This window comes from Necator americanus, chromosome IV, assembly GCF_031761385.1.
Source record: "Necator americanus strain Aroian chromosome IV, whole genome shotgun sequence".
In the NCBI taxonomy this organism is placed as follows: Eukaryota; Metazoa; Nematoda; class Chromadorea; order Rhabditida; family Ancylostomatidae; genus Necator; species Necator americanus.
In genome coordinates this window covers 11,309,910-11,329,892 of record NC_087374.1, presented here as the reverse complement: position 1 = coordinate 11,329,892, position 19,983 = coordinate 11,309,910, and the positions used below count along the sequence as shown (strand labels likewise).

At 41.7% G+C, this 19,983-nt stretch overlaps 2 protein-coding genes across 3 annotated transcripts; one reads left to right on the top strand and one right to left on the bottom strand.

The window, feature by feature from the left end:
- Positions 1 to 736: 736 nt before the first annotated feature.
- Positions 737 to 1,549, top strand: RB195_000945 (uncharacterized protein; the record flags this gene model as incomplete). Of its 2 annotated transcripts, XM_064197510.1 has the most annotated exons (2): positions 737 to 900; positions 1,261 to 1,549. In XM_064197510.1, 2 exons carry the CDS (start codon positions 737 to 739, stop codon positions 1,547 to 1,549), a joined length of 453 nt encoding a protein of 150 aa, XP_064053390.1. The 2 variants fall into 2 exon arrangements, with proteins under 2 accessions (XP_064053390.1, XP_064053391.1); XM_064197509.1 differs by lacking the exon at positions 1,261 to 1,549 and having other exon boundaries at positions 737 to 979.
- Positions 1,550 to 4,207: 2,658 nt separating this feature from the next.
- On the bottom strand, positions 4,208 to 14,406 carry RB195_000944 (uncharacterized protein; the record flags this gene model as incomplete). The annotated part of the gene is made up of 8 exons (XM_013436750.2): positions 4,208 to 4,582; positions 4,651 to 4,758; positions 5,136 to 5,254; positions 8,568 to 8,664; positions 8,725 to 8,820; positions 9,982 to 10,112; positions 14,174 to 14,266; positions 14,322 to 14,406. The coding sequence occupies 8 exons, from the start codon at positions 14,404 to 14,406 to the stop codon at positions 4,208 to 4,210; spliced, it is 1,104 nt and encodes a 367-aa protein (XP_013292204.2).
- Positions 14,407 to 19,983: the final 5,577 nt, after the last annotated feature.

The window sequence follows — 19,983 nt, the reverse complement described above, 5'->3', positions numbered from 1 at the left end:
TTAAAAGGATCGTAAGTTCCATTCGTGGAATCGATAGCATAATACCACAGGCTGTGGTATCAATGGAATGTCGAGTATGTGCGCCTTTTTTCGAGTTGAAATCTGCACTAGGACTACAGATTTTTTTTAATGGTTTGTCTAACTTATTTTGCATATATTCATGAATAAAACCTGCAGCCGCATAAATGTGATTGCTACGTGCTCACGGTGGTCTTGCTTGAGTCAAACACAATAGATCAGTCGTGTCTACGCTTTGGGAGCGCATGAACTATATAACCTACATAGTTATAAGGCGCACGGTTCCCGTACATTACAGAAAGGAGCTGTCGTCTATCACGTCGCCAAGCCGCACAACTTAAAAGGACAACTCCGTGAAGGGATTATGGAATCTTTGGCAATAAGCACTCGTTTCGTCATGCTGAACTGTCGAGTGAACTTCAACAAACTGTCCTTTCTACGCTTCTACGATTCCCCTGTGTGCCGTTTGCTGCGCTGCAGGAAACACGCATCAGAGGCCGACCCGTAATCAGTATCGAAGACTACACTATCTACTGCGGCGACGATAATGGAAAGAATTAGGTGATCATCGGAAAGGAAAGAGAAATAGGAGATAGGAGGATGCGCGATAGCTGTGAAGCACGACCAGAGCAGCTTTTTTGGAGAAATTTGGTCAAATGCCGTCTATATGCGTCTTTATATGACTACGGGTTCGCAGAGAACGTAGACTCTGGATCGTATGTGCACATGCGTCTGCAAAACCGGTGAATGCAACAAGGACGCCTTCCATGATGAACTCAATGTGTTGACGACTAAAATACGGAGTCAGCAGAAGGTCACTGTCGGAATCGACGCGAATGGAAACATGGGACTTGAACAACAGTCCGATGTGCCAAGAAAAGGGTATTATCCAACAGGACGCATCTCGGATAACATTAACCGGGTGGTCGACTTATGTGAACAGAAGGGCCTCATCGTGTGAATCATTGACGCTATCAGCTTACTTGGGAAGGGTCAACCATTTTGAGGCCTGAAACCTCAGCTACGATATGCTCACGAGGGAAATTTCTCAGTAGGGAGTTCAGAAATCTACCACTGTTTGGGACGTCGCATTCGACTCCTACCATCATTCGGTTCTTCTCACTTTTAAGATCCAATTGCGCAAAAGAAACCAAGGAGTTTCGCTTCAACCTAAAATCGGCACGGCGGGTCCGAAAGTCGAAAGATGCAGACTGGAATTCCGCCAAAGAGTGTCTATTCAAGGACTAAGCTTTGCGATCCAGGTGCATTCACAAAGTGTATCCACAACGGTGCAAAGGAAACGCTCTCGGTTCAACAGCAACAAGGAAGAAAATCGCCCTTGCACTCATCTGTGGAGGTAAAATTAACACAAAATTCTGCATTTGCCATCCGCAGCACTGTCGATTTTAACCAAGAAAAGCGTCTGAGAAAGGAAGTTGCGCTCTCAACTGCAAAAGGACCGCAAAAAAAGTGGACGTCAGGAGCGAAGGAGATTGAAAACGCATGGGGGAAAGGGACCGGAGCAGTATAGCGATGTTTGCAATCTTCAACACAGCCAGTAGAGTGGCTGTCAGTCAGTGAGCAATCCTACCAATTTGGAGAAATCACTTCAACCCTTTGCTGAACCGGCGAAAGCCATCAGCTCTTGAACCCCACCCTGCCCGCGACCGAAATATGTGGTTGAAGAGGAACCGCCAACGGAGTCGGAGGCTGTGGTCCGTAGCCACAGGATGAAGAGTGGAAATTATTGTGGATATGATGTGATTGGCGCAAAAATGCTGACATCTCATCCTCCGTCTGGGAATTGTACCTATGATGAAGATAATAAGTTCAATATGCATCGACGAAAGAAAATCTGACTCATTAAAACACGTTCTCAAATTCTTCTCTACAAGAAGTTGTCTGTCTCTGGTCTTAGGAACTATTGATGAATTTTATTGTTGCATGTAAGGTACGAAATTTTGGTCAGACATAATCAAACATCGCAAAGAAACAACGACGAGTAAGACGGCTACTTGTGGCCTAGCGCGTATGCCACAATTAAGATCTTTACGAGAAAGTCGATGTGGTGTATCGGCGGATGACACGTGGAGGACATCAACATCTTGCACCTAAATCGAAAGTGGCTGCGCCAAATCGTTTTCGTTTCATTGTTCACATCCTGGGGAGACCAGAACGCATTGCTCAACGTGTTCTGAGAAGCCTGTCAAGTTTTAAAGGCATCACCCCACGAATCTGAGGTGGTACGGATTTCAGGTGGAGTATTCGTATACGGGATGGGAGACTACGGAGAGGGGGGTGATTCCGTCCATTTCTTCCTAATTGACATAAAAAACGGCCCGGAAGATACAGCTTCAGGCGTTTTGGCGCACTATTTTGTACAGGGAGTTCGACTGGAGCGCGCCAGCCTTCTGCGGTGCCGCATCTTCCGGGCCGTTTTTTACGGCAATTAGGAAGAAATGGACGGAATCACCCCCCTCTCCATAGTCTCCCATCCCGTATACGAATACTCCACCTGAAATCAGTGCCACCTCAGATTCGTGGGGTGATGCCTTTAAGTCAAATAAGACAAGAGGGAGGTGTGTTGAGAGAGATCTATAGTAGATGTTTGCTGTATGGAAAGGCTAAGAGTGTAAGAGTGTAATGTTTGGTCATCAAAACTACTTGAAGCTCAACGCAGTTGCATAAACCGCTGCGCCCGATTCGCCTCAGTGGAGCACAGTGATCGGCATTGAGGTGGGAGCATCGCTACCTTCACTCGAGCTACAGCGATGATTGGAACTACTAAAAATCCCATCCTGATTCCAATAACTTGTCGCACTCACTCGGTTACAACTACACCGGGCTTCAGGTCATTTTGAAACGAACGTAGTATGTACAGGAACCGTACGGAGTAGTTCAAGAAAAGGGATAAGGTAGCGGCTCGTCGGGCGCGCTTATATAAAATAATTAAAGAAGCATTGCTACATAAACAACAGCAGCATCCGGAATCAGCTCAGCTTGTAATTTCCCGTAGCAGCTGTCAATTCCCTTCCTAAGAGAATGAAGACAGAACAGGTAGCAGCAACCAAAACAGTTGTCTCAGAACAGTTTCTGGAGTGGAACTGCAGAAAAGCCATCCTGAAAGAATATAAACGCAACAGAGTTAAATTATGATGGGTGCTGATAGTACAGGTCACGCCATAACCATGAAACTAACTACGAAAGCATATCCACGGACAGTTTGACCTACCGTTCGAAGCTTTTTCTGTGCTTGTTTTTATTGCGTTGAATTTATCTTGCTTATCTCTTTCAAGCATGAAAATATGTCATTTTTAGTATTTTTAGTATGGTCAACCGTTCCTGCCACTGCACTTCAATCATAGAGCTTTGTCGCTAAAGCTTTTCGGCACGCGAGATTCACCAGCGTGTTGGAATATGAATGCTCCTAGGCAGTCGGATATTTCACTTTTTTCAAAAAGAAAGAAACAAATACAATGTAATGTCGATACATCACTAAGACACGTAAATCTACTTAATATTAGAATATGGCATTTAAATTTATATATAATATTATGTACGAAGGAACATAAAGCACCTATTTAAAAACAGCTGTAAAACAGGCATAGCTAAGGTTCCATTCTTAATGAAATTTAAACAAACAATCTAAAGGCATCATCCCACGAATCTGAGGTGGTGCAGATTTCAGGTGGAGTATTCGTATACAGGATGGGAGACTACGGAGAGGGAGGTGATTCCGTCCATTTCTTGCTAATTGCCGTAAAAAACGAGCCGGAAGATGCGGCGCCGCACAAGACTGGCGCGCTCGAATCGAACCTCTTGTACAAAATGGTGCGCCAAAACGAATGAAGCCGTATCTTCCGGGCCGTTTTTTACGGCAATTAGGAAGAAATGGACGGAATCACCTCCCTCTCCGTAGTCTCCCATCCTGTATACGAATACTCCACCTGAAATCTGCACCACCTAAGATTCGTGGGGTGATGTCTTTAAAACAATCGAGATTCTCAATGCTTGGCATGGCACTTGGAGTGTACTTTTGTAAGAGTTTTTCTTCTTTTCAATGAATTCGAGCTGCTATTATGACTTAGAAGGAGATGAGAGAATGGCGAGGTGTGGAGTGAATCGAAACAATCGCTACCACTATTCGGTATGTACAAAACAAGTGATTGTGACTAGCTGAAACAATGTTCTAGACTTTTCGAGCGCGACGTCGAACGTTCTTCGTCGATGACTGTGTTTGTTTTGCCGTTTCCAGTTTTTTCGTCGACTTAACGGTCTCCTCTGTTGATTCTGGTTCATCGTCTTCTCCTTCGTCATCATCCTCTTTCCTTTTTTTTCGTTGTGTTTTTTCGCCGTCTTTTTGAAGAGTTTCATCCTCTGAGTCTCCATCTCGCACTTTTCTTGATGATTTCTTTTTCACTCTCGAAAGGTCCTCCTCTTCCTCCTCCTCTTCGGACTCATCTTCATCCGATGCAGAATTTAGTTCCTCGGTGCTTGTGTCACCATCGGTGTTTGAACCACGTTTTCGAAGGCCTCTCTCCTCCTCATATGCATCCGAAAGCACCTATAGGTATTTCGTACAAAGTGTGGATTTCTGTCATATCTCTATAGCAACGTAGCGGGAAAACTTACCTTGAAATCTCGGAGTGCCTTTTCTAGATCTGTTATGTACTGCTCGTTCTTGGCATTTATGGTTTCTTTGGGTGCTGAGTCCCCTGGGACTCCTTCTGCCGCTGTGGGCTAAAGCAATTCCTTTAATCTGGATTAAAACAGTGTGATTTCCCCTCTACAGAATGTAGATCTTTAAATTTACATATTTATTAAGTTTCGATCCAAATCTTGCTTTGAATTTTTCTCGAACCAACTCGAACAGATGAATCCAAGTACATACTTAAACTTTCAGAAAATCGTCAGGTTGTATCAGTTTTCATTAAAATTTGTCCTTGTGTAGATGAAGTGGTATGGAGTATAGATGGAGTATAGATTCGATGAGTTTGCTATCTATTTTTTGGTGACTAGACGAATGTTCTTTTCCATTTTCTTCCTTCCTTTCACAAAATTCTACATATATTTCCCTCAGATTTTCTTATTCCATTGTCACCTAAAGTGATTCTTACCTGTTCTCCTTCTACAAGAGAGCCCACTGCTTGGACTGCTTCCAGTTGTTCTAGGATCTTGTTCATTGCCTCCTCAGTTTGCTGGAGACGTTCCTGGAGTCCTCGAAGTTTTCGCTTTCCTAAACTCTTGATTCATGAGAGTTTTTCAGTAGCGAGTTCAGCAGCTATTTGATCATCTTTTTTTAAACCGTTTTGAGAAGAAAAAAATCTCTGCTTCACTTTAATTTGCATCCATGTGTGTTAAAATAAACGATATTTCTTGAGTGATACGGTAAATACCGGGAATCAAAATGGCTTGACAGGTAGTTTAGTAAGAGTGGTTCAAACTTGGCCTATCTATCTGCCTATGTATTTTACTTCTACTTCGAAATTATCACAGTGTTCCGGTCGTAACATCTCCAGCGCATCAAAAGAGCAAAAAAAAAAGAAGAAACGAACATCGTAACAACTTAAAGGCAGCGTATCGCAAAATTAGAAAACGCGAAACCCCATCGTAAGTGTAGAGTTCGAGTTGTAGATTCGAACGGGAACGAGCGTGGCTCCGCTGATCTTTCTCTAACAATCGTAAAAAAAACGGCGCGGAAGCTGGCGTTCTTCCCCACGAAATCAGTTGCAATTCCCATCCTTGTGCACGCGCCGCGTCCGTGAGCGGGCGGTCGAAGATCGATGAGGTCTTCTCACAAGCCTATTAGAGTGAATAGCCTGCTGAGGAGACCAGCGCGTACATAACAGTGCGCGTTCTAACGGACCTAGTAGAAAATAAAGCGGTTCCCACGACGTGTTTAGGACGACCAAGGGGAATTGCACGGGGCCACGCACATATCCGTAATCTACAAACTGAATTATACATTTTCGGATTTCCGTACAAAGTCAATTTCGTGATACGCTGCCTTTAAGATCCTATACAACTACACTATTCTGTGTAGTTTTATGTTCAGGAGAGATGTGTCAGGAGGTCTGAGCGAAAAAAAATAGGGAACTTATTCGTTGGACACTCCATAATACCAAATAGCAGATCGTTATGTTATTTTGCATAAGTACTTTCCAGTATACAACATTATAAAGAGGTTATCCAAATATTCAATACTCAAATACTGAAAGTCGTAAGAGTTGATCTAAGACGTTCAATTGGTGCAATGAGTCATCTGTACCATACTAAAGTCACTGGCGTATCAATCCACTCGGGATGCGCCAACGCGTTTTACTGGAATTCGTAATCGTTGAGGTTTTGGAACGCGTGTTGGCCTATACAATGACTTGCAGGGGCCAGCCGATGGTCAAGTCAGTGTTTTTATCCTCCCAGATAAGTCTGGTACCAATTTACCGATCCCGGAGGGAGGAAAGGCTTGGTGAGCACTAGGGCGGATTCGAACCCTCGACCGTGTGGCTACAACGGACTGCGCCACACCCGCCCCAGTACCGTAATAATGGTCAAATCAGTGTTTTTATCCTCCCAAGAAGAAACAGTTATTTATTTTTTTGCTTTATCCATTCATTTACTATATCACTAAGCTCACTGCTCAACCCCTAAAAGCAATGAGGGAATAAGGCGAAGTGTCATGGCACAGCAGCGAGAATCCACTAAAAGACAAAATTATAACGCTATTTTGTCCCCTTACTGATGGGAAAAAGATGGATTCCGGCATTTTTAACATCTAAGAATACCACTGAGTTCCAGACAATTTCTTGGAGTTCTTTTCAAAGGTTAAGAAGATGGGAGCAACAAAAAAAGAGGAAACTTTGAAGTTAACAGCGCTGAGGCAGGTATAGATATGGCAGGATCCTACGCAGAAGGTCGTATAGTATCCTACGGTAAACTAATCAGATAAAAAAACCACTATGAAAATGAAGAGATGTTTGTTAATATGCCAAGATAAGGAGAAGTTCTAGTGGACTTTTAGGGATTCTATGCAGTGCTAAACTTGCTGCAATCTTCCTCACCATCCCCAATATTTCGGGAAAATCTTCAGTTGAATGTTTTTTGGCGGGACTTGGATGCCTCTCTGGATTATCCTGCTTTATGGAAGTCAACGGATAATCTGGTGGATTTCGCAGCGGCTCATCAAACTTGGAACACAAACTTCTGCTGAAACTAGAATTACGACGAAGCTTTTCGCTGCGTCATGCGCTCCTCAACGTAGCTTTTAGGGGCTCACTCGAAAAAAAGCAGCGCAGATAGGTCACCTAAAAATACCTCCAACGTGTTGAGGTCATTAGGTCCTGTTTAGAGATCCTGCAAGATAGCGTATCGACAAGAGATTTACTTCCGACTTTATATATCGGTTACCCCTGAATAGCATTCAATTCTTTCCCATAAACCTCTACTATTGAAAATTGAGTGTCCGCTCCCAAAAAGGGAATTGATCAGCGCCGAGCGCATTTTTTAATTTTATGCCTCACAGTAAACGTCCCTTTCGAAAAAAAAAACAATGCAAACGTAGCCCATTATTCAATTTCAATTGTGAACCCCTCTTCCGGAGTATTAAAACGGATTGATTTATATTTATGCAGGAATTCTAATGGGCAAACGGTGATTATGCGGCGTTGTTTCATGGGAATTGTTCCAGCGTGAATGCAAATTCTGGGAAAACGTCCAGGAATAGAGAAGAATTTTTGGAAATACATGGTGTTCTCGTCCCTTTAGTCTCAGCCTCTCATAAAAATCTACTGTCAAAATCCCAGTGATGTATGTTATCACACCCACCTTTTTTAAATGAGAAGAATTTTGAGAAACTCAGGATTTAAAGGTCCAACATCTATATATACTCTTTGACTTTAGTTTTATAAAGGTTTTTTTTTTGTTTCATTCGATTTCGGTCTCGTATTTCTTCCGGACAAGTTGGAGGTGCCATACGACGAAATTGACATTGTTGGGCTCTCACCACGAGAACATAGAGCTAGGGGCACGGATCACGATTATAATTGTGTTCACACTCAACTCTCTCTCCCCTCAAGTGTCTTGAAAATTGCTGTGGGAAATGGTCTTTTCGATCGGATTTTCCTACGTACACCTTATAACGCACCACCTCTGTATACGCGCAGCGTGCGCGAGGGAGCGGGCGAAAATCAATGGGGTCCCTTAGTATCCACTTCAAGCAAAACCAATGGATAGGCTGCTGAGGGAAGAGGCATAAACCTGGTGTGTGGTTGCAGGGCACCTTGTAGGAAAATTCGATCGACAGTGTCGTTTCCCACGCAGTGTTCCAGAACAATTAGAAGGAACACAGTGTGATTACGCTCCTGCTGATAGTTTACACCCGAGATCAGGCTTTTTCGGGAAAGTTCCCAACATCGTCAACTTCGCGGTATGGTAAAATTCAATGGTTAGGTCTCCTAGGTCACGGATCTTTGCTCTTTTTATACAATTACGAGATTTTGCTTTTGTGTGAATTATTTCTTAAGAAGTCAGACGAATAAATGTTAAAAACGCACCAATCTTCTTTTTAAGTCTATCATTGTATTCGTCATCGTCATCAGATGAGTATTCAGATGAATCGTAACGAGAACGTCGTTTCTTCTTACTCTTTGACTGAAACGTTGAAAATCTTTATCAGATTTTGTGAAGGCGTCAGTCACCCAATCAACTAACCTTGAATAAAGTATAAAGGAGGAATATAACCACTCCCACGGTATATATAGGTAACATCCAAGTAAAAGTTCCACGTCCGCCTGATTGCGTCTCAGCCTGAATGTGCACTTAAGCTGTTTACTGTAAAAAATGATTGTAGCAAATCTAAACTCAGAGCAAGAGAGAAAAAGAAAAGAAAGAAAGTTGCTTCGAGTGAAATCCAGGCATATTTGAATTACGCAGGTGGCGGGGATTCTTCTGTCGAGGAATAACGAAATGAAAATAGTAATCCGTAATTAGTAATTAATAGTAATAGTAATTTTTTTTCTTAGTCTCCCTCTATAGGGAAATCAAAATTGCTCATTCAACATAAAAAGATACTGCTGGGGTTTTTTTTTACACAAAGATACTGCTGGGATATATCCCGCTGAATGCTGTAAAATCCTAAAATTAACGCTGTTTTTGTAAGCCCTGTGGACTTTTGCGGATTTTGACGTCGTCACGACTACGTGGGACCTTCTGGATAAGTCTTTCGGTGAGAATTCTGCATGAGTTTCGCATATGTTTCAGTTTAATTCGCGGTTTTGCTTTTATATTACGTATTCCTCTTCGTTAGTTATTAGTACAGTAATGAAAACGTCGTAGCGAGTATGTCTGAGGAATGGCGCGTTTGATGCCCAATGTAATTAGAACAATTATAATTATAATAAAGGTGTGCAGATATACGGTAACTTTCGTATTGCTCAAATTTCCGTGTAGCATAACAAATGCAAAACAGATAGTATCACAATAATCACTGGACAGAGCAAATAATCTATTTTTACAATTGTTTAAGCATTGTTTACGGTAATGCGTGTGCCGTGACTTTCCCCGCTGACTGCGAGTGCTAGACCATTGCCGTACTAGTACTAGTAGTGCACACTCGGCAATGAACGTGTTGGATTGCGTGACCGCTACGCGCCTACCGCAACGCACCCTCTGCGTGGCACATACGCGCTCCTTTCCCTTCGCCCTGCTCTGGTCGAAGGCCCATAGCGGTCAACCGACTGGAGAATTCGTGCATTAACCTAAGGTCTATTCGACTTTAAGTAAATCCGTAACCCTAAGTCGAAGTCCGCTTGTTAAGGTGTCCCAATGCATTATCTTTTTTGCTTTAATTTGAACTTACTTTTCTGAAAAATAGTTTTAGTGCTATGAACAACGTTTAAAAAATTTCTGCATGGAATAACGAGACCATCAATGTCTCCCTGAAGGCTAAAACGTGGAAAGATCCCATACCTGTTGTTGAGCCATCCTCATAGCTGGATGAACGTCTGCTCGTCCGCCAGGAGCCCTATAGGCACCTGGTCCACCCATTCCAGGATGAACTGGCGGTCGAGATGGAGTTGGCTTCTGGGTTTCTTTGCGACCTGAAAATTGTCAAATGAAAAAAAACAAACATTCGTCTAAATTCGAAAGTCGAAGTTCGAAAAAAGCAAATGAAACAAATTTGGCACCTTTTCCACATTTTGGAGCAAATTTTTGTTCACTTTTACAAGAAAAAGAAAGGCATTATTCTATTTATTTTATTTTGAAAGCGTCAAGTTATTGCTTCGTGAGACTGAAAATCCGCCCATTGCTGCAAATATTTCACTGGTAAAAAGTGGATCCTTGGGGGAAATCGTGATTTATTTAAGGACAAAGGGTAAAGTATCTGGCGTCAATCAATCCGCTCGGGATGCGCCACCGCGTTCACTTCAATTGAGAGTTGTTTGAGATTTACGAACGCGTAACTATTCAGTTCAAACGCTTGCAGGGGCTGCATGTCATCTTCACACTCAGTGTTTTTATTTTCTCAGACAAGTTTAGTACCAATCTATCGAACGGAGCGGATCGGATTACACCGCGCAGTGATTTATTTATATCTTAAAAACATTGATTTCTTCTTGCATTGTAACATCCTTACGCCTAAAATTAAATGAAATGCCCCGCACTGCTATGACTTGTCCTTACTATGCGAAACTACCACAGGCATTTGCGCCGGGAACGCGCCACTCCTTCGAAACTCGTAGAAACTCGTACAATGATGGCAACAATGATCTCGAAAAAAGTATTCAGCCAAAAAAAGTCGCATTCAATAATGGATAGGAACACATTTGAGAGTCGCATCAAATTTCACACAAACGCTTGTGACATATTGCAGTAGCCATAAGTCATAATATTTTTCTAGTCAGGACTACAATTCCTTACAATTATTTTTGTAGGTTCTGCTGTACGAACTCTTTGCCTCTGCACCTAGTAGCATCAACCTGTCCGTTAAAGGTAGCATACCATGAATCTGGAGTGGTACGGATTTCAGGTGGACTATCCGTATGGGGGTAGATTATGGAGACTGGGTGGTTCCGCTCATCTCTCCTTGAATTACGGCAAGCAGCCGGCCCTTGAATGTTGTTTTGTACAATGCCTTCTATTACAGCGCGCCACCCTTGCACGCCCCAGTGTCCCTTACTGCCTATGGGGGCAGTCCGAATGGATTTTCGACGAATCGCGGGGTGGAGGCGGCGCAAGGGGTGGAGCGTTGCAATATATGGCGTCGTACAAAACAGCATTTCTGGAGGCGGCTGTTTGCAGTGATGGATTAATAGATGAGCGGAACTACCCCGTCTCCATAATCTACGACCCCGTATACGGATACTCCATCTGAAATCCGCACCACCTCAGATCCGTGGTATGCTGCCTTTAACCTACGCTCTCTGAATTACCATAGAGAAAAAAGTCGAGTCAAAACGAAATGAAGCCTGTTGCGCAAGCAGCTGTCCATCCTTGATCTCAGAGTGCAGCAAAGGTCCCTCTTCGGTCCTAACCGTTTCGAGCGCAGTCGCACCGAGCTTCAGATCGTTTCGATCCATTTATGTGTATCTTTTCATGATTCAACCGCGCATGGATCAGGGAGTAGTTTCTAGTTTGTGCAATTGCAGAGCTGATGAACGAACAATTCGGATACTACACACATTTGCTATGCGTATAGGAAATTACACGCTTTAGCAAGCATGGATACGCACTCGAACATTTGCCAAAATGAACTCAATGTGAGAATAGAAAGTGTTGATTCACGAACTACTACCTCTTTGGTGGAAGTACAGGTTGGCGGATAGTGCTACCACTGCAAAATGAAAATGAACCACTATAAAAGATATAAGGAAACTACGTAGATAAAACTGACCACATTTTTGAAAAGTACATGAAATCCCACATTCTATTTGCTGAGTTCTAGAAATCTGTGTGATTGGCCGCTACTTTTTGAGGGAGATGGTGGAACGGTAACTGTGACTGGTGACCGCTACGCCAAAGTGCTGGGAACCCCCCAGACTAGTCGATTTGGATTCATCAGCGTCTGTGGTTTGAACAGGACGATTCCACAGCTCAAGCGACGTGAGCCAGGGGTGTTGGAACTAATGTTCCTCTAGCGTTTCGGCTGCTCAGCACGGACACCAAATTTGACCAAGCTCGTGTGATTTTTCCTCTGACTACACTTAAAGGAAAGTGTTTTCAAGCATTGTCCTCAATCCTCTGAGTATTTGAAGGTCAGAATTCGTAGGAAGGGGGAAAGGGAGGGGGAAAATCGACGCCGTTTTGCATGAGCAACCCCAAAAATGACTAATAACTTCCGGAGACGTTTCTAGCAAGGTATTGAGAATGACAGCCGACATCTGTCACATATAATTTTTAAACTCAAAAAATAAGATGACATTCCATATGCGTCTCAAAAATATACTCAGTTTTTCCCTTGTAAATTCCTTTAGTTTTTATAACCTTTTCATTTTCATTTTTTATAGTTTTTTTTTTCGAAGTATGGGAGATCATTACGCCACACGTTGTGTTAGGATAATTGAGGGGTTTCTGAAGTGCCCAACGAATTAGACATCTATATAGTTGGAGATGTGAATTGTTCCCATATAAAGAGAAATGTGGCAAAATTTGGATATTTTTGATCTCGAAACTATGATACAACCACAACAACAACAGCGGCAAAGTCATTGAAACTTCAATATTTATATGATATTATTTATATTTCAGGTATTTCTCAGGTATTTCACATTTATGTCCCAGTGGATGAAAGCGTCAAAAATCTAATAAAGTTAGAGGTCCAATAAATGAAGGGGTCTAAACGGACTAATGGGTAAAGAAATCAGTTCTTAGTGCGAAGTTTCAGGATAATAAGACAACATTCGCGTAAAGCAGCTGCTGCAGTCCGTGCCTCTTGACCGAAACCATACAGCGACGGTTAAAGGCAGCATACCACGAATCTGAGGTGATGCGGATTTCAGGTGGAGTATCCGTACACGGGGTCGTAGATTATGGAGACGCGTGGTTCCGCTCATCTCTCCCTGCATTACTGCAAACAGCCACCTTCAGAGTGCCGTTTTGTACGACTCCATCTATTTCAACGCTCCACCCCTTGCACCGCCTCCGCCCTGCAATTCGTCGAAAATCAATTCGGACTGCTCCGATAGGCAGTAAGGGACGCTACGAGTGCAACGGTGGCGCGCTGCAACAGAAGGCATCGTACAAAACAGCATTCAGGGGCCGGCTGCTTACAGTGATTCAGGGAGAGATGAGCGGAACCACCCCCGTCTTCATAATCTACGACCACGTCTACGGGTACTCCACCTGAGTTCCGTACCACCCCAGAGTCGTGGTGTGCTGCCTTTAAGCAGACGTCTTTTCTGCATAGTTCATGATTATGCGTCTCAGTCCACAACAACCAAAATTAGCAAAAAGCGCGAAAGTGCACATGTGCAACCTCCCTTTTTAGATTTCAGATTCAGATGCCAGTAGAGATTATTACTTTCGCTGCCAACAGTCATCAATTCTATACATAGAAGGAGGTTATTTTAAAAGTTCGAAAAGGGACAAGCATCAACCAGTAAATACCGACTCCACGACTTTTCGTATTCATCGACAAAAATGGGACAGCTGCTACGAGCATCCACCAAAATTTATGCTAGCAGCAAAATTGCATCTCTTGAACAAACGTCTATCTAAACTCTCGAAAAAAAAGTTTCATGAAAATTTGTATGCTATGCAACTTTGATTTTGTAAAGATCCCTTTCATACGGTTCACTGAATCCTTCCTTTCTTCTCTCGTCAACTCGTGAATGAAAATCATTACTCAACTTTTTAAGTGTTTCAGAAAGGAAGTAAATCAGGCATACCGTATTCTCTCACTGCACATGCGAAAATTCAATTTCATTTGTGAGAAGTGCGTCCTCAATCAAGTCTATAGTTGCGATGGAATTAAGTGAGAATAGCCTTCAGGCATTGTTCTACAATGTTTTTCGCTCACTCAGCATCGCCATAAAAGTTGGACAGACGAACGTCTACGGAATGTTTTCAGTTTGATCAAATGCTTCATGAGAACCATTTCCACGAATTTTGTTGCGGACCTCGAAAAATCCAATAGAATTCAAACCATACAACACTCGCTCACCTACAAAACTCATTAACATCGGATGAATCACTGTTGGGTAAAGCATAGCGAAGCAAACAACGATGACTCCAACAACCAAGCCAAGTTTCCATCCTAGAAAAAAATTCCTTTATTGAAAATTCTCTACACCACATAGGAGTTCATCTACCTGCAAAGCCACTCTGCTCATCGTCATCGTTATCGGATCGACGTCGCCTTCGTTTCCTTTCCCGCTCTCGCCCGCGGTCCGGCATTCTCAACATGGAAAAAGTATTTGGGATAGGATAAGAAAACCGTTAAATGCAAAATTGGCTCAAATCAAAGGCAAAACCTAAATGATGCCCAATATCGATGATCGAAACAAAGAAGACGTCCAAAAAATACACAATAAGCAACTAAAACCGATTGCGTGTTCCAGAGTTAAGGAACATGAACGGTTGTAGAGGACATTTTCATCATTGATACCGAAACTTCCAGAAAATTCTTATATTTTATGCCTTTATTTTATTTTATTTTATTTTTATTTTTTCGATAAACGATTGCGAAATGACCCGAATGTAGGAACGAACTCACGCGAATACTGTCAAGATTTAAAACTAAGACAGAAGCCTGAAATAATGTAAAAGATTTTCTATAAGACTTTTACGAATCATCAGATCGGAAAGAATTCAACGTTTTTTCTTCCAAGATTCAGTTAGCCATTTTAGCAATCTCCAAATTTATTCGCACGCAGTCCTTTGAGATATTGATTTTAGTTTCTTTTTGGCAAGATTCTAGATAATGCGTATAATTTTTTTAACCTAAGGTACAAAATAAGTTCTTCTTCCACAACCGTACTTTCCTCCTCTGCATCCGTTTAAAATGCGGATTTTGTACAGTCACTGCGTTTGAGAAGAACAGGGATGAAGAGCAATGTTCCATGAACTTAATCATATGTTTAAAGTAACTATCTTAAATATAGAAATGTGAAAACTAATATATGAATAGAGTGGAAAATATATTTAAGAAGAGAGATTACATTTTACAATTTCTCCATTTCATCATAGGACTAAATCTAGCTATTTCTAAGAAATAGAACTGTTCAGTGCAAGACAGCAAACGCTGCTGAAATAATCGTCGCCGGCGTCCTATATGACCATTTCAATAACTGCACATGTCACTCAAATGGAGATGTTGAATGCATCCTTCTTTAGTTCATATTGTGGAACATTATAAGCAGTCCACCGCTTTTCTATAGAAATAAAAACGCATTCAATAGCAGCATGCAGAGAAATTGCTGGAAATTTCGCTCCACACCAAACGCCTACTGACTGCTCGAACTTCTAAACGATGCGTAAGGAGATGAAATATGAGACCAAGAAATACGGATTTCAGGTGGAGTATTCGTATACGGGATCGTGGATTATGAAGAGAAGGGTGATTCGGTCCTTTTTTTCCTAATTGCCGTAAGAAACGGCCCGGAAGATACGGCTTCGAGCGTGCCGGTGCGCCATTTTCTACAACGAGTTCGATTGGAGCGCGCCAGCCTTGTGCACGCGCCGCATCTTCCGGGCCGTTTTTTACGGCAATTAGGGAGAAATGGACAGAATCACCCTTCTCTCCATAATCTACTATCCCGTATAAGAATACTCCACCTGAAATCCGTACCACCTCAGATTCGTGGTGTGATGCTTTTAAAAGAGGACCCGATAAAGCGGGTAGAGTGTAATTAGGAGGGCGTGGGCACTCAATTGCACCCTTATTCCTGGATGTAAATAACTAGATCAGTGGGGGCCCTTAACCTAAACATTAGTCTTAGAGGATCTATGACATGTAAGCTAAAGTTATGAAGGGAAAAAGGAAGATAGAGCTTCCAGAAATAAGGGCATGGCTGAGTGCCCTTTCCCCTCCCCTCCGACTACATTTTTCCTGGTAAAGTTACGACTAGGGTATTATTCAGGTGTTTGAATTTGTTCAGAATAATCTTTTTCCTCGCAGTAGACAACATGTTTTTAAAGAAAGTTGTTAAATTATTACTACTAGCTTAATCACTGTTGATCTCCATTTATGTTTCATTACGTATACTCGGTCCCAAATGTATTCATCATGGTGACCGCAACGCGTCTGCGGCAACGCATGCTATACCTCCATATAAAACAGATTCTCTTCTCCCTCCCATCTGCCTCAACCGAAAGCGCCTCACTTTCATCAAACAGAGTAAATTCGGTGCCGACGGTATATCAAGTAGTACCGTATTTTCCACCTATTGCCTCCAAAACTCGGTGAAAGAAAAGCATTTTCCTCAGTCAAGATTGTAGAGAGAAAATGGGATTTTCTTGGATTCTCGTCGAAGAGGGCCAGTGGCACAACAGTTGCAGAAATTTTCGTATTTTACACTGCGATGGTAGCTTGGGAATTGCACACGGATGGTTTTGCGGCACAATGTGGAAGTGATAGACGCATAATCGGCACAAATTTCACTAAGTAGAATTCTAGAGCATAGAAAAGTTGACGGAGAGAACTAAACGTGTAGTGGTGCCAGAATTTTTTTTTCAGTAAATGGCAATACATTGAGAAATTCAAGAAAAACGACGGTTTTTTTTTCGTTGAGTCAGATGACTCCTCGACAGCTGTGTACACACATACTTCCTAGAGTACAGCGATTCTAAAAAATATTCAAAATAATAAGCAAAACTACAAACATTGATGCCTATAATGTTGCTTGAAGGCAACGTTCGGGGAAATCCTCGATGTCGAGTCTTTCCAAATAATAAGTAAATGCGAGGAAATAATTCACAAGTAACACTGCAAAAAGTGTGGAAATCCTTTTGTGGAACCAGGAATCAGATGTTGCATCAGTTCACCGAACGAGACAACTATTTACAGTCATAGGATTGTCGAAATGAAACATCATAAAAAGTAGTAGTAGCTGTTCGTTTGGGTGTAAGCAGTTGCTTAATGCGATAATTTGCGACACTTCCTCAATCATTTAATCCTCCCCAATACTCCACCCATGAAATCATTTCAGCAGTCCCATGAGTGGTAAAGGGTTGCCTCAAGTAGACGGGATGGTTCAATTTTCTGGATTTATAGTCGAGGTTCTGCGTCTTCGTCGTGGTACTTCCAAACTATGGAAGTCTGGAACCGTGTCTACTAATACAAAGAACAAACATCGCAAAAATTTCCTCGTATGCCGGCTTAAATAGACGTATTATTAGGAGACGGATACAGAACAAACAATGATATTTGCTTGTAGCTATCGGCAGCGACAGGGATAGCAATCGACACTGAAATACTTTTGTGGATAGTGTCCAGAAAAACTTTACATTTCTAGAGGTCATGTATATTACGTCGTCAGTACAATACATCGATTAGAAGTCATTTGATTAACGTCGAGTTTGTAATGATATCATTTTGCCAGGTTTTATTAGATTTGACTGTACCTTTTACTTCTATAAACCATGAAATTCACAGCAAAGACGTCGTGTCTGAAAAAAAGCGTAGCAAAAACTTTTCTTCAACGCTACACGGAATACTGGAAACTTTCGATTGTCTCTCTCAAAGCCAGCCGAGTGAAAAATTCATATTTGTGCAAGAATAAGATTACACATGAGGAGAACGACACCGTTGTGCACAGGTTGTACGAAAAATTACAGATCACAGTAAATAACATTAGTGAAGCAGTTTAAAAACGATTATATCTATGTGTTAGGAATTCTGGAATGCTCTGCTCCACAATATGGACATTTGTAAAGAAGGATCCTACAAAAATAAAAGGATAATGGAGTTCTGACGAGCGAAACCTTGTTTTAGAAAGTGCAGAAGGATGTAATTTAATCAGCGAAATCCTAGAAGCATGAAATCCGTAAATGTACATCTTCAGACCTATACCTATCTTGCGGTAACATACAGCATTTAATTAACAATTATTTTGAAAACGTTCTAATTTTTCGTTAACAAAAAAAGAAAGATTTTTAGGAGTGATGTTTTGGATCCAAGCGGGGAATATAGAAAGATTGAAAGAATGGAGAACAAAATGCTTTAACATTATGCGGAAGTTGCGCGGTCGCTCGGATAAGAACCACTAGTTTATCCCTAAAATCGGGAAAAAAGAGAATAATTCCCTTAAAATATTTGAAAGATACGAATCTGTTCAAAATTTAAAAACATAAGATATTTACTAACAGTTTTCTTAAAGCGCTGTTAGCAACGAAACACAATTTATGACTGCTCACAGCGATTTTGGACCGAAAAAAGAATAAGGTAGAAAGGATCAACCGGGGATTAAACGGAGGCTGAACGCACGACTGGCGGCAACCAGCTGGCTGAGAAAACAATTTGTTGACCAATGCATTTCGAAAACGGTTTACGTGCATGCTTAATTTGTTTACAATCCTCAAATATTATTTTAACGTTGCTGGGGACGGAAGAAAACTTCTTTTTTTAAATATGGTGAATCCTGAGTAAGAAATGAAAGTGGAGGAAAAATTGCGAGCTTAAAGAAAATTTGAGGATTTGTGGCCGGCAGCCAGAATCCGACAAGTACTGCTGAAAGTGAACGGTCGGTAAGGTGAAGCCGAGTGAGTGGGAGGGCGATGAGGGTCGACCGAGAGTGGCGGCGATCGATAGGCTCGTCGTCCAGCTCCCCGAAAGAACCTGCTGCGCATTGATTCCCATTCCGCTCACGAATTCATGACTTATAATCTATCAAATGTTCGATTCAGCCTTCTGTACAGTGTCCAACTTCTATGCATTTTTGTCCTTGAGCTTACGCGGATTTAATGCCTTGAAATCCATGGAAACCGCATGGGTGTAGGCGTTTTTTTCGGAATATATGATGAATATCTATGCAAGTCGTCATCGAATGACTATCAGCTATGCGTCACAGTGCACTTCAAAAAGAATGGTTTAGTTCAGAGATCCAGAAAACAACATCTGGAAGAGGCGTGAGGAAATATACAAGCTGTACAATGTTTACCAAAAATATCGCTTCCTCGCTCGATGTTACAATTTCGCATCACGTGCCCAGTTCAAAAAAAAACCTGATTTTTCTGATGACGGACAACACGTACGGTTGTTTAATGGGGATGCTAACTTGCTTTGCGATGCATTCATTGATAGCGCACCGTGGAGGCTCCTTGTCATTTTTTTCGAAATTCACTAATTTTGTTCAGAGAACCCTGAGGACATTCTTTATCTTAAAACGATTAAACTTGCTGCATTTCCAATCCCGTAACAAATCCGGCACGATGACGATGAATCAGAACATTAATCCTTGAACGTATGATGTTGAGAAAAGAGTTCATTTGCGGTTAAATTCTCCCACGCTTGTAAAATGTTTGCATTTCTATTTGCATGTTTGCATTTTTGTTTTTTCTTTTATGGCACACTTGAAACTGTTTTCAATAAATAAATACATAAATAAATTTCGACTTCGGAGAGCTATTTTATCGGAAAAAGCATATTAAAAAAGCTTGGCGAGATATCCTCGTTTCTGTGTATTCCTTGAATTTCTGCGGTAGATCAATTACTGCATACAAGTTTTATTATCAATAAACAATAATTTTCTGCTTTCAAGCCTCTTAGAACAGTTCTTCATGGCATAATCTTCTCTATAGTTGCTCCACCTAGGCTTCATTGGCTCATCAATATCATTTTTGAAAAATCCTCTCAAAATCCGGACCTACTGAAAGATGTGCGTCTGGTAACGAGAATTACTCTAAATCTCGCACTATGATCCCAATCTGAACTCGCAAGAACCGCTTAAAACCAAAACCCAAGTGTGGAATCACATTTTGTATGTGATGTTTTCGTTTGTAAAAGCTGTTGCTTTGTTATTTTTCCAAGAAGCT